Genomic DNA, 14749 nt, shown 5'->3' with positions numbered 1-14749 from the left:
AAGGACTGATGGGCAAAAACAATCTCCAAGCCAAACAGAAAACCAGTGCAGCGGAGGGCAGCGGTTTGAGCTTTTTCCTCATTTGTCCGCAGGTGTAACACATGGCACCATAAAATGAAAAAATACCCACAGTACTTCAGCAAATGCACCATAACACCTCGCTATCGTCTCTCAGTGGCCCTGAGGGAAACGTCTGTAATGGAGCCTCCCTGGGTCCTTCATTGTCACTGAAGAGACAGAACCGGTTATGGACAGGAGGATCAGTGATACAGGTCAAGAGGGTGGAGTACCAATGAAAGCTCCCTGAACACACACACACACTCTGAGGTGTACTCAGATGTACAACACACACCGCTGTAAGCACACACACACAGATATATAAACACATCAAACATGAGCTACCCAGAGTGTTATTAGCAGAACAGTGAATCATTGTTTCCTAATTCCTGGTGAAGAGCAGTTAACAGAGCCCTGCAGTGAGTGTGTGTTTCTGCCAGCCTCTCGTTCATCTTTCTTTTTCCCCTTTTAACTGTTTCCCACTGTTACTTTTTCAGGCTTTATTTTTTTTCCTAGTTGTTGGCATCTTTGTTTTTCCCCTTCTAACTCCAAATGTATTTATTGTTTTCTTTATTTCTCGCTGTATTGTTTTATTTCCCCATTTTTAGTAAAGCTATTTACAATTTTAATATCAACCAACCATCTCTGTCTTTCTCTTCTTCCTGTTTCTGCAGAGTGTCTCCACTGCAGAAGTCTGAAATTGTGGATATGGTGAAGAAACATGTGAAGGCCATCACGCTTGCGATAGGTGACGGCGCCAACGACGTGGGCATGATTCAGACGGCTCATGTTGGAGTGGGGATCAGTGGCAATGAGGGCATGCAGGCCACCAACTCCTCTGACTACTCCATAGCACAGGTGGGCTGCAGACATAACACAGAGACATGCAGAAGACAGTCACTCATGCTTGGCCAGGGTCATACGGATATGTTACAGGCTTTATATGAACGTAGATAATGGATTCATGCTTGGTTGTCCACCCCGATCAAGTGTCTTAAGGCAAGACACTGAATCTATACCTGCTTCTGATCTTTGACCTCCCTGCAGGGCGACAACTGAAAGGAGAATTTACTCACAGGGGTCTCTCAAGTATCGTGTTGTCAATAGAAACACACGACTCATCACAGGTGTTTAAATGCTTACATTAATGCAAGTCCACAATAAAATACATAGATTTTATATGCTCCTAGCAGCATGAGGAAGTCACCTTTTGCCTGTTTTGGTGTTGTTTCTTTTCAGGGGCAGTTTTATGCAAACTGTTACAAATTGTAATTTTTTACAGCTAAAATGTGTTTAATGTTAAAATTTAAACATGAATAACTTACATAGAGTAATATTTAAAAATATTATATTATTAGATTTTTTTTTACCCAAAGTTTCCTTATATTAAATTCTTAAAAAGCATTTAATTCATAGATCTAAAAATAAGGCCTTAATTGGTAATACAGTGTCTTAAATAAATCTTTCTAAAGTCCTAACAATGCTAAGATTTGAAAGTAGGATTTTATGAATCTTTTTTTATGTTGCTTTTCAAAATATTTGGTAACATGTATTTTTCTTAAATAATTTACCAAATGCCTCTCGCACTAACATCATGCAGATAAGGATAGTGGAACCAAAAACACTCCAGGATGCTCAGAGCAGAGGATCCACTGTCCACTAGCCAGCTGTCATTGTGTCCTGGATGACAAATACATAAAATTTGGCTATTAAACCAAGATTTTTTTGGCGTGGCTGAAACCGGCACAAGGCAACATTGAGCCTTCCTATGAGACTCAGTGTATTTTATGCAAAAAGTTTTTCAAACCCACAATGGGTTGTGTTCCTATTTTCCTTGTGTTTTTAATGATACATTGACAATAAAAGACATCCTGGGATTAAGGCAAGAAACAAAATTGCCAACAAAACTCTGCATCAAATGACAAGTATTTCCAAGTTCTGTGTAATCCCCCTTGGTGCCACAAGAAAAAAAAAGTTGTGTTTTATGTTATAGTAAATGCTTAAGCAAAATTTGACCTAACCCTCTGTAACTGATGCCACTTCATATATAGATATATTTTTTTTTTAAATCTTTTGGCTATTTTAAAAATGGTCTTAAATTTCATTCCAAGTGGCATTAAAATGTCTTAAAAAGTCTTAAATCTAATTTGCCTTCAGCTGTAGGAACTCTGTCATAGCCTCCCATCAGGGCTGAAAAAGATTAGTGGATTATTTTATTTGTTGATTGACAGGAAATGACAGAAAATAAATTGCCAAACATTCTCTTGGTTCAGCGTCTTAAGTGTGAGGAATACTACTTTTCTCTTTTATGATTGTTAATTAAATATGAGGAAAAAAAAATAGGGAGTGTTGCACTGGGTTAAAGCACTAAGTAGTTACTTATAAAAAAATCTGGTGCTCTTCTGGGTGGGGCAAATATTCACAAACCAACGAGTTTCGACTACAGAGTCTTCATCAGGGTGTAAACCCTTACACCCTAATAAAGACTCTCTAGTCGAAACGCAGTGGTTTATTCATGTATGATAAAGGATTTTTAACTACAGTCAGAGTGCCTCGGATGCATTTTTGGACTGCTGGAGATGGCCAGTCGTTTCTGTCTTTATGTTAATTAAATATCTTTGGATTTTGCATCGTTGGTTGGACAAAACAAGCTGTTTAAAGATGTCACTATGGCTCTAGGGAATTGTGATTTTCATTATTTCGACATTTTATAGTCTAAACCAATAATATATTCATTATAAATGAATAAATTAATCTAAAGTATTTGTTATTTGCAACCCTGCTTCCCATTAATCATCTGTTAGGCTCATAATGACAACTGAAGGTTCTCCTAATTACTGAGGAGCCTTGTCTTTGTGTCTCTATCTTGCACAAACACATTCTGTCACTTTGACTGTTTGGCACGTTTATCTTGTAGCCTTTGGGCTTCTTACACAGCTTATCTGTATCAGCGGGCCTCCTCTTGCCTCAACTTTCTTGTGTCCCTGTTACATTCTTAATGTTCTCTCTGCTCCCTTTACATCTCAAATTTTCTTTGTAACTCTTTTTTTTTCTTCTAATTATAGTAACACATCTCTCACTCTCTCTCCTTTCTCTTGTCCTGGTTGGTAGTTCTCCTATCTAGAGAAGCTGCTATTGGTCCACGGGGCATGGAGCTACAACCGTGTCACCAAGTGCATCCTCTACTGTTTCTATAAGAATGTGGTCCTCTATATTATAGAGGTAGGAGCTTCACCACCACACCCTCTCTGTTTTACACACACACACGCAGTCACATTAACAGAGACGTTCTGCAGCTGTTTGTCGACACGGCTGACAGTGATGGACGAGGTGCCCTTCTGGTGTCTGCTTTCTGTCTCTTTCGCACACACCCATACACACACATGCACAGAAAAAATGTGTGTTTAGATCAGCAGTGGCGAGACCTTGGCTCCAAGGGTCGACAGCTTTGTGCGTCTATATGTATGTGTGTGTGTGTGTGTGTGTGTGTGAGACATGAAGGCACACACCGCTGCCCTGGCCTGCCTGTTATGAGGGGTATTTGTCAGCTGTGCTCCACCCCCTCCTCGCCCCTCTGTCTCACATTAAGGATACCAGCAGGTGCCGGTCCTCATGGGAGCCTACTGTCCTGCTCACACCACCACTCTGTGTGTGTGTGTGTGTGTGTGTGTGTGTGTGTGTGTGTGTGTGTATATATCTGTGTGTTTCCATGATTATCTCACATGATTGGCTCCCTGCAGGGCGCTCTAGGCCAAAGGTTAGAGACTGTCTCTGTCCACTTAGTGGAGACAGAATAAGGGGGATGGGTGTTGGTGTGTGTGAGTGTGTGTGTGTGTTTTTGTGTATCTGACCTCACCCCTAGGCTGTATGCTTCACTGTATGCCCCAGGAATGCCACAATTCCCACTAGCGGCCCCAAACATTTTCTGTATCTGCCCTCAGATCAGCCTGAGAGCCAGTCCAGTCTGTGTGTGAGTGTGTGTGTGCGCATGTTTGTGCTTGCGTGCGTGCGTGTGTGTGTGAAGGCGTTAACGAAGGTTTCCCCTGGGCCAGAGTCATATTTAGACACTGTGTTTTCAGTAAATTAACTTCTATAAAATCAGAAAGTGGTTTCAGAGCCAGCCATGACCTGTGTGAGGAATGCAGTAAAAACTTCCTGCCAGACGAGTTAATGGAGCTACAGGAAGTGCAACTACCATACAAGCATATGTTATATTTTATTTTACATAAAATCAATATAGCATTGCCTGATGAATCATTATGCTTTGGAATAATTACTGTAAACAAATGGGACCACAGTCCCTTTTGCCTCTTACATCAGTGGTATTGTTTGTTGTTTTTCAAAATCATTTAAAAACCCTCCACTTTCTGTCTTTATTTGTTTCTTTTCCTCAATGTGTTAACTAAAGAGGTTAAAATGCTGAAAACCAGTTTTCTGTCTGCCGTTTTATTCCTTTTCTTTTCTTTTTCATGTTTCCCCTGTTTAACAAGGTACAAGCATTGAAACCTCACAACAAAAAATACAAACAGTATAAACAGCTTAAGACAACTGTCACACAGGACAGAAGAGTGCGCACAAAATCCAGATAAGACAGTTTGGACTTGAATTCAACTACAGAAATCAGTCATTGTGAGGTCATTTGAAGAAGAAGAAAATTAGAAGAATAGTGATTTTAAAAAAAACTATCTGGCCCATCATACAGTCTTATGTCTTGTAAACTATGATAGACCCTCATTCACATACCTGAATCTTACCTGATAAAGATTTATCAACTGGAATGTCATAACTAAAACAAAAAGCCTTAAACTTTTAAAGGATCCTTCTCACCCAGACAACAACCTTTTTAATATCCTTCCTCTTCACAGAACATTAAAAAGCATTAAATGGATACTTTGCCCACTTTCAACCAGCTCTGTGTCTCTGCGGTGCAGGGAGTGTGTACAGATAAACGCTGTTAAGGGGCCTCAGTGCCGCAAGCTTGCGGAGCTCCCTACTGGTCAGCCAGCCATGTTTTGTGTCATCAGGCGAATTTGTGCTGCCGGCACAGGGGCCACCTTAACACCATCTATTTGTACACACTCCCCAGACCATGATGACACAGACCTGGTTGAAAATCTGCAAAGTATCCCTTTAGGACCACAATATCCAGCTATCAAAACAGCACATATCCTGAAGCTGTCTGCCTTCTTAACGTTACTAACTCAGCACAGAACACCACTTTGCAGATTAAATAATTGTGCAGTAGGGTGGATTTTTAATGCACTTAAAGCACTTTATCTAGTGGGTCGTTTGATGCTGTTTATTTCCCTATTGGTGCTAGTGGTACTCTTATGTGTTCGATTTTATCTGACCAATTGGTTTTATGCTTTTATGTTAATTTTATGGGTGTAGATATTACAAATCTTTTTTCTTTTGAAAAAAACTTTAATGTATTATGTGCTCTATGAGTAAGTGGCTTTACTATTTTTGTTTAAGTGAGACACTTAAGACACATTCTAATCAATCATGTTTATATGTCAATAAAGTATTGAACGTTTTCTATTGTTTTTTTCTGCCACTATAAAGAACAAAATGTTCTAATGAAGTTATTTTATTGTGCATTCATATAATTTTGTAAACAGATACACACATTTGGCCATCTCTCCCTGCTGTTTCCACTATCAGTACCTCCCTAAGGCAGATTTACCCTCCACTATTGTCCCTCTCATCCCCTCTCATCCCTCTCTTTGTGTCCCAGCTCTGGTTCGCCTTTGTGAATGGGTTCTCTGGTCAGATCCTCTTTGAGCGCTGGTGTATAGGCCTCTACAACGTGGTGAGTATCCGCCCCTGCACCCTCTCAAACTGTCTCTTTTCCATTTCTACACTCTCTCACCGGCTCCTTGTTTTACTAAGTTCACGTTAAGTGCTGTCTCTCACTCTTAACCTATCTCACAATCACTCTCACTTTGTCTCCTTATCACTGCTCTTTCTGAATGCCAGAAATGTTTGTATGTGTGTGAGAGGTTTTTACCTCTGTGTGTACTCTGATTGCAGATACCTTCAGGCACATTATGGAATTTCTCCTAATGCTGCTGCTGAAACGAACACTGAATGTCCAACTAGTTGAAGTGTGTGTTTATATGTATACACACAGATCTGTCCTCATGTGTTTTAATGGCTGTATGTGTGTCTTGTGTGTGATGCAGATATTTACTGCACTGCCTCCGTTCACTCTGGGGATATTTGACCGGCCATGCAGCCAGCAGAACATGCTGCGTTTCCCACAGCTTTACCGAATCACCCAGAATGCCGAGGGCTTCAACACCAAGGTACACACACACACAAACACACACACACACACACACACACACACACACACACACACACACATTTGCAGTCCGCATGTGCTGCGTCTTCAGTCAAAGCTAAACACTCTGCATTCGACTTGTCATTCCTTGTGGCTTGTCTGTGGGATTGACGAGTGATGCCTGCTGTTTGTTTGGGACGCCAGCGAGTAAACAAGAGTGGCAGGGAGACCGGGACGTTTCCACGGCAACCCCTAATGAGATTCATAGGGCCAGAATAAGGAAGTCTTTCATTTTAGAGGGTACACCAGCAACCTAACCTACTGTATGTGTGGGAGTGTGTGTTAATGTGTGCAAGTGTACAGTACAGGAGGGCACTTTTGATGGCAAGGACACAGTGGAAGTTGTGTGTTACTGTGAGGAATTGCTGTTTTTGTATGTTTTTATGTGTGCGGGGGCATATATGTGCTTTGGCATTAGTCTTCACTGACTTGTTTCCCACTCTTTTCTCCCCCTTCTCTCTCTTTCTGTCTCTTTCTGTACTTCAGGTGTTTTGGGGTCACTGTATCAATGCACTGATTCATTCAATTATTCTCTTTTGGTTTCCGCTCAAAATGTTAGAGCATGGTAAGTGACATGCCTGAGTAACTCGTCTACATTCTCATAATTATGGCTGGTAACACTTTGTCATGAGGCATCTGTGTGTGTGTGTGTGTGTGTGTGTGTGTGTGTGTGTGTGTGTGTGTGTGTTCCTTACAGACTCTCCGTTCAGTGACGGTCAGGGAAATGACTACCTGTTTGTTGGAAACATGGTGTACACAGTAAGCATCTTAGTTGTACTTTCTTTTTGTTTATGTTCTGTTTGTGTCTATTAGCATTGCTGATTTGTGCTTTTTTTTTGCATATGCACAGTATTTGTGTACACACCAGCACTGCGCTGCTTCCTCAGAGCCGTTTTGAGTCTCCAGTCAATCTCGACTTGTCTAGCCAGTCTGTCTCCCCTCCACAGTCATCCATCTCTTCTCTCTGTTCACCTCTCCATCTCACACTCTTGCTATCATTTTACTCCCCACAGTCTCATGTGAATGTCAGTGGTGTTTATTTGTTGTGTTGTGTGTGTGTAGTCTACAGGGGGCTGTGGGAGTCCCGAGTATTTTAACAGACATTGCTGAGTTTACTATTAATGTTTATTATCTCCACAGTCGCCAGCAAACTAATCCTGTTTCTCTGTTTTTTTATTTGCCCTCCTTCTACTGTGTGTGTGTGTGTGTGTGTGTGTAGTATGTGGTAGTTACAGTATGTCTGAAAGCTGGAATGGAGACCACCGCTTGGACCAGGGTAAGAACATTAACACACTCTATTACGCCACACCACATGTGCTGTGTTTTACTCAGCCGCTGATAAATAAAGAGGAGGAGGGGGCCCACTCTGTGAGGATTTCATATAACCTGAAGTCTAAATGCTTCATATTCAGGATAGACATGGGAAAAGATGTGGTGCACCTTGATGTTGTGGTGAAGGTTTGGGGTTTCTTAAACAGCAGTTGCTTACACCAACCCGCCAGCTCATTTGTGGCGGCGATTTTTTTCCATTGCTCCTGTTCAATATTTCAGAGTTATCCACTTTCAAAAAAAAGCTCTGAAAATGTCAGAACGTTAATAACTTCCTAAACATTTAAGTCAGTCAAATTTACTGTTGAATATGCCTTGACAGATGAAACTTGCAAGGATCGCATAGACGTTGTTACTGCTCAGCAAAGGAGAAAAACAGACAAGAAAACATCTGTTAGATGAAGAGTAAATACAGAAACATAAGAGCGAAACAGATTTAATTTAACCGTTAACTTAGAGCCCAGATGTCCTCATTCCTCTCAAAGAATGTCCTTTTCAAGTCATGAGAAATATATTTTTACACTCGTCTGTATGGCAACCGTCAGGAGTTGAAATAGAGACTATTGATGTAAATGTCAGGGCACACTGCCAGCTCTACTTTCTTTGGACCGGTTTCTCACTTATAAACATCAAGGATATGAACACCACAATGTCATAGTAGCTTAAATATTGACAGATCCACTATTAATTAAAAAAATGGAAGCTACTTTTTTTAACTTAATTTTTTATTAGTTTTTACAAAAAGAAAAAAGGCAGACAAAAACCAATAAGAGACAAAACCAACAACAGGCAGGGACATCATAGGCAAAGGTGAAATGCCCAACATTGAGCAAAACTGAAAATAAGAAAAGGCAAGGCTATACAGCAGTGCCACTGACAACAGATCTTCCATGTCCATAATCGTCATGATCATCTCTCAAGGTCCTCATGATCCCCAACTTTGACCCTGCTTCAGGGAGGGAGAAATCTTCAGTCATCCATGAGCCACGATCCATCCTACATGTCCCAACACCAAGGGGGACAAAATGAAATTCACCAAACAAATTAGATCACTTCAAAGTCAAATAAGATTTCCATTTTTCCAATATAGTTCACATTTTTAGTGGCATGTCGCAGGGAAAGTCAGTTGTTCTATAACATAAATTTCCTTAACTATTTCTGTACAGAGGCTGTTGGAGACTCTTTACTCAACCATTTTCTGGTTATTTCCTTTTTAGAACCTGCTAGTAGTATTTGTAATAAATATCCATCCTGCTTTGATCGTCCAGTTGGCACATTTCCCTAATACATTTCACTAAAGTTAAAATCCAGCTCTAAACACGTTATTAATCTGATCTCTCTCTAACCACATTTAGCCAGTAAGAGGAAATTTTAGGCTGAAAATGACCAGCAGGAAGCTACTATTTAAAAAAAATGATTATGCAGCACTTGCCCTCATGTCCTAATTTCCCTTCTTACCTACTTAACAATCTAGATTGTTTTTGTGTGAGTTGCCTACTGTTGGAGATATCGGCCATGGAGATGTCTGCCTTTGTTCGAATATAGTGGAAGTAGATGGCACTCAGCCTGTTGTGTTCAAAGCACCAAAAAAGGGAAGCATACACCTACTGCGAGCTCACCTAGCACCACTGATCTAGCTAAAGTTGCAGCTTAGCCGAGGACGCCATTAATGTCGATTTCTTGTACTGTTACGAGCTTGAGCCTCTCGGCCATGATTAGATGCATGCTTCCCTCTGCGTGGTGTAATTCGGTGGACAGAAAATAGTTCCTACATGAAACTGCTCACAACAAGGTCTGTGGATTATCTTGAGTAACTGGGCCAGATTTCTGGAAAGAGACCACCACAAGCCAAATTCCATCTAGTTCCATTATATTAGAGAGAAGGCAGACATCTCAACGGCTGATATCTCCAACACTTGGCAACTCACACCAAAGCAATCTAGACTGATTAATAGCACTACAAGTAAGAGGCAAAATATGTATTTTGGATTAAGGGGTGAATTGTCCTTTTAAGCATGGAATCCCATGGAGAAATGGCAGCTTTATCAGTGATATCACTAATCAGGACCACACAAAGTTAGCTCTTCCAACTAGTTAGAAATTATCTGTCATGTGTTCCAGACCAGCAACAGGCAGAGTGGGTTAAAAGTGCTGACACCAGCCTGACACTAGTAATGTCGGCATGTTTGAAAATGCTGCTGTTTACTCTCAAAATATACCAGATAGTAGATATATGCCAGATGTCTTACAAAAATAATATCAGATGACCGTAGTGTATACAGGAAAAACCTGAGCAGCTGTACACAAACTTTACCTCAGTAAAATTAAAATAAATAGTTAACAAAATGATGTTTTAAACAAGGAAGTTCAGTAGTCAGCAGAGATGGATGTAGCAGTAGCTCGGGCCGTGATGGTGACATGACTTTTGGCTCCTTTCTGCTGCTGGAGAGAGAAAGAGATTGGCAGGATGTACGGAAGGGCGCTGACACTTTTGTCCGCTCAGCTGTCCACACAACAGCCTGGCAGTAATGAAGCAGGGTCCCACTGGAATTCACACAGTGTCCCCTTTCAACGGATCACAGAGGACAGGACCAAGATATGGGAATGAGTAAGGGAAAGGTTGTATATATTCGGATGAGCTGTATGTAAACTATTTGACCTCATGCTGTCTTTCTTCCCCATCTCTTAATCTCCATCCTCTCCCACACTCCCTCCCATTGGCTCATTTTTTGATTTCTTTCTGTCTCAGTTTTCCCATTTGGCGGTGTGGGGAAGCATGGCGCTCTGGATGGTCTTCTTCGGTGTCTACTCTGCCATCTGGCCCACCATCCCCATCGCTCCTGACATGCTGGGCCAGGCAAGTTCCTCTCCGTAAACATTCAATTCACTAACAGGGGGTGAATGAGGTTAAAATAGTCGCTCCCTCTACATCTCTTTTCTGCAACTTCCATCACCTGTCCCTCCCTTGTTCTTGGTAGCCAATACATGGCGCCTATAAGACTCACCTCTTGGGTGTTCCACGTCGGCACTGCTGGAGCCCCAGGGGAGATTTATGCCTAGCCAGCCCCTCTCACCAGGCTTCCTGCACCTGCTGCGTGTCACCCGAGCCCCCCGTTTTTTACTGCCCTCTGTGAAGGTGTTGACTCAAGAGGGTGGGCTGCTGCTGCTGCTGGTGATGAGGATCCAGTGGGGGTGAGGAGAGTGGACCCCTTGATTGAGAGACTCATTTTTAGAGTTTAGGGATCAGGCGGGGGTGAGGTGAGGTGCCCCACTGAGTGGGTAAAGAGTCTTGGGGGGGGGAGGCAATAGGGCCGTCTAAACTCCCCACAGCCCATTAATTCAATTTGTGTCAGAAATCAGGAATGCGGTCAAATAACTCTGCAGCTGCTCAGTCTAACTGAGGAATGGTCAGAGACACTCAGCCACCAGCCCCCAACCCTCCATCGTCCCCCATAACTACCCTATTACCTCTCTTATTTCCCCTGCTCCTGCTATCTATATTTCCATCTGTCCACGGGGGACAGGGGATGGAAAAGAGCTGTGTATTTCTGCTCAGAATAACTGTGTGGGTACGTTTGTGCATGTGAGAATTAATGCGCCATGTGTGTCCAGCTATGTGTGATTTGTGTTGATTGTAAAGCAGCGGAGACCAGCAGTCTGTTTCTATGGATATAACAAAGCAGAGAAAATCATTTAGCATTCCTCCATCCTCAGAGTTTAAAAAGACCATGTGATATAGTGTGTGACCAGTTGTGCTGTAAAAACGAACTGTGTGGAGGTGTTTGTCGCACACAGAAAGATATGTGTGAGTCCAATTGGATCGTCTGTGACTTGGTTGTGATTCCAGCTGCTGCCGAGGATATTTCCTAATGGTTGTCCGACTCATTTTTCCCGTTTCCTCTCCCTCTGGAAAACAAATTGTCTCTACATCTCTGGATCTAAACACAGGAAACACATGATATGGGCAATAAAGTAGAATTTCAGGGCGTTATGGCGCATAAAGTGTTTGTGACTGTTGACTTAAACGTTAACGCCTAGAGACAAAGACTTGTGAAACACCACAGAGCTCTTGCAGATAACTAAAGGGAGATATTGGGTAATAAAGGGAAAATGGAGGGATTTGCAGTAACAGGCGAGGACAAGCAACAGAGGATAACTAATAATGAAAGGGAGTTGTGAAAGACTAAGATTGGGGGGGACCACAGGAGAAAGAGATGTGTAGGAGTAGGAGGCATGGAGACAGACAGACAGACAAATCAAGACAGCGGTTAGATGCATGATTAATCTCTAGAGACAGACTCAGGAGGAGGGTCAAAGGTCGATGAGGCAGTTTGCAGCTGGACCGCAGAGACAGGTAGGGGGGATCTGTGGTTAGTCACTAGCATTTTTACCTTTTAGCATCATGGAAGCATTGTATTTCAGCGCTGGGAATACTGTGTTAACTCCAGTTTGTGGTGTAGATATTGGGTGTGAGAGAGCTGTTAAATATGTTTGGCCACCTCTGATGTGAATGGCATTCAATGTGCTTTGTCCCACATTGCTCTTTGCCTTTTCCACACGTGTTTCTCTGCACTCGCTGCAGAGAAAAATGACTTAATACTCAATTTGAATTAATATACGAGCGAAATAAATGGAGCCTGTGTGTTGTCATTGCAGGCTGGCAAGGTGATGCAGTGCTGGCACTTCTGGCTGGGCCTGGTCCTGGTGCCTACTGCGTGTTTACTCAAAGACTTTGCTTGGACCGCGTAAGTAGAACATATTTAATATAAATACATGGGAAATCCATACAGAGACTATTTAACTTTACAGAGGCGTTTACATAACCCATATTGAGTCTATGTCAACACTTACGCACACTTTATATTATGAATCACATGTGTCCGCAAAGTGAAACACTCAGACTTTCCTTCATGGGTCTGATGAGCTTATTTCTGCTTTGCAGCACACGTCGCACTGTGAGGAAGTCTCTGCTAGAGGAGGTGCAGGAGTTGGAGGCTCGGGCCGTGGACCCAGGGGCAGCTGTACTTAGGGATGCCAGCGGCCGCAGGTATATACAGTATGTTAACAAGCATCACCTACATTCATACCCACTTTTATTTGTGTCATCAATTAGGTCATTCTAATGGTTTTTGTTGATTTATTTACTTTTATTTCATTAATTTTATTATTTTTTATCAATGTTTTATCTCAGAATAATCCATTATTATTCATATTATAACTCTATGTATATTTGCAGATTACAATTACAACTCTAACATACTTCAAGGCCACCTTGTTGGGTACACCCATAAAATTGAATGCAGTTCATTACAACAGCACAGCCACACATTTTACCTTTACAAAGATCATTTTCATTGACAGTGTCAGAGAGGTATCCATTTACAGGGTTCCTGTGGATCCTTAAAAAGGACTAAAAGTCACTGAATTTATCTAAAAATAAGGCCCTAACTGGTACTAAAATGTTTTTAATAAATCTTTCAAAAGTCTTAAAAATGCTAAGACATGGGAAGTAGAATTTTCTGAATAATTTTTCTGACGTTGCATTGTAAAATCTCAAATAGGTAACAGATTTTTAAAAAATAATAATTTACTGAATGACTCTCGCTTTAACGTTGTAGAGATCAGGATAGCAAAAACTCGACATTCATATATTGTTTCCAGCCAGGATGCTCAGAACCGAGGATCCAATGTGTGCTAGCTAGCTGCCACTGTATCCTGGACGATATGGGGAAGTGCAAATTTTACGAAAAATTGGCTGTTATTATATATTTTGAAGAAACAAAACCACCAAGAAAACTTGCCAACAAATGGCAGCAGTTCCCCAGTTCTGTTCCACCCTTGTCCAAACCATGAGACAAAAAAACGTCATGTTTAATTTTCCCTAATCTAAAGTAATTGGTATTGGTTCATTTTTTTCCCTTCAATTTTGGTTATTGTAAAATTGGTTTCAAATTCTATTCCAAGTGGCATTAAAGTACTTTAAAAAGTCTTAAATCTAACTTGCCTGCAGCTGCAGGAACCCTGAGGCTGGCTGTTTGTTACTGAGTCTACAGTTTACTGTGGTGTTGAACAAGACTGTATTTTATTCAGAGGGGTTTTTAATGTTTTGCCCACCCCATTTACAAAAATGAGGAAGAAATTATTATAGAAACATATTTTATTATAATACAGTCCAGTACAACATCATCACAACCTACCACCTCAATAATGAATTAACACATCTCGAAAAGGTTTTAACAAAAACTTGTGATTCTAAGCTTCATATAGGAAGAATATGTGGCAGAGCTGGTGCATTGCTCTGCATTAGATTGTATGGGTGTACCTAATAAAGTGACCAGGCAGTATATATTTCTGTATGCGTGAAAATTAATAACATTTCTAACTCCCCGGTGGCACCGTCCACAGGGCCGAAGCCAAAGCTGAGGTCCCGTAGAGCTGTCACATGCTCACAGAGGTAGCTTCTGGGTTTGCACTGTCCTACTGTGTGAACTGTGACCTCAAATGACCTGTGTGCCCCGCTGCAAGCTGCTTTGGAGTGACCTGCGCTTGTTTTCCATTCATTGAGTTCACACCTCTCTCTGGTTATCTTTCAATCACTCGTTCCCCTTTGTCCTCTTTATCATTTTTTAATTTCATTTCTCTCCTTATGTTCATTTTTCCATTTATCCATCTGTGGAGTGCGTCATAGGTGGATCAATTTGAACTGCTGTACAGACCTGGTGTGTCTTCTGGATTTGTCTATAGTTCTCTCTCTCTGTGATTTAGCCATGTGGTGTCATTAGAGCTGTGTTACTGTGTTAGAATCAATTGCATTGTTTAGTGTTTTAGGACATTTCTCTAAGTTAAGATATGGCATGAACTTTGTAGGACTGTAGAGGTTTGACCATTCGCTAGCAGCATTGGAAGTACAGATTTGAGGTACCTGTACTTTCCTTGAGTATTTCCATTTTATGCTGCTTTTTACTTCAACTTCACTACATTAATTTAACAGCTTTAGTTACGAGAAGGGATGTCCTG

The 14749-nt window shown here is 41.4% G+C and overlaps 1 protein-coding gene across 4 annotated transcripts in view; it reads left to right on the top strand.

Moving 5' to 3' along the window:
• atp8a2 (ATPase phospholipid transporting 8A2) overlaps positions 1-14749 on the top strand; it is a 61726-nt gene that overhangs the window by 40345 nt on the left and 6632 nt on the right. For all 4 annotated transcript variants that reach the window (XM_049565340.1, XM_049565341.1, XM_049565342.1 and 1 more), the window contains 10 exons: positions 732-915; positions 3169-3279; positions 5795-5869; positions 6243-6365; positions 6890-6968; positions 7101-7162; positions 7623-7679; positions 10482-10589; positions 12389-12477; positions 12675-12779. In XM_049565340.1, the coding sequence (XP_049421297.1) occupies positions 732-915; positions 3169-3279; positions 5795-5869; positions 6243-6365; positions 6890-6968; positions 7101-7162; positions 7623-7679; positions 10482-10589; positions 12389-12477; positions 12675-12779 (993 nt within the window). The remainder of the gene's footprint in view (positions 1-731; positions 916-3168; positions 3280-5794; positions 5870-6242; positions 6366-6889; positions 6969-7100; positions 7163-7622; positions 7680-10481; positions 10590-12388; positions 12478-12674; positions 12780-14749) is intronic.

Source organism: Epinephelus fuscoguttatus, linkage group LG21 (genome assembly GCF_011397635.1).
Source record: "Epinephelus fuscoguttatus linkage group LG21, E.fuscoguttatus.final_Chr_v1".
Taxonomy (NCBI): Eukaryota; Metazoa; Chordata; class Actinopteri; order Perciformes; family Serranidae; genus Epinephelus; species Epinephelus fuscoguttatus.
Note: the sequence above shows the minus strand (reverse complement) of the source record. Positions and strands in the feature narration are given on the sequence as shown.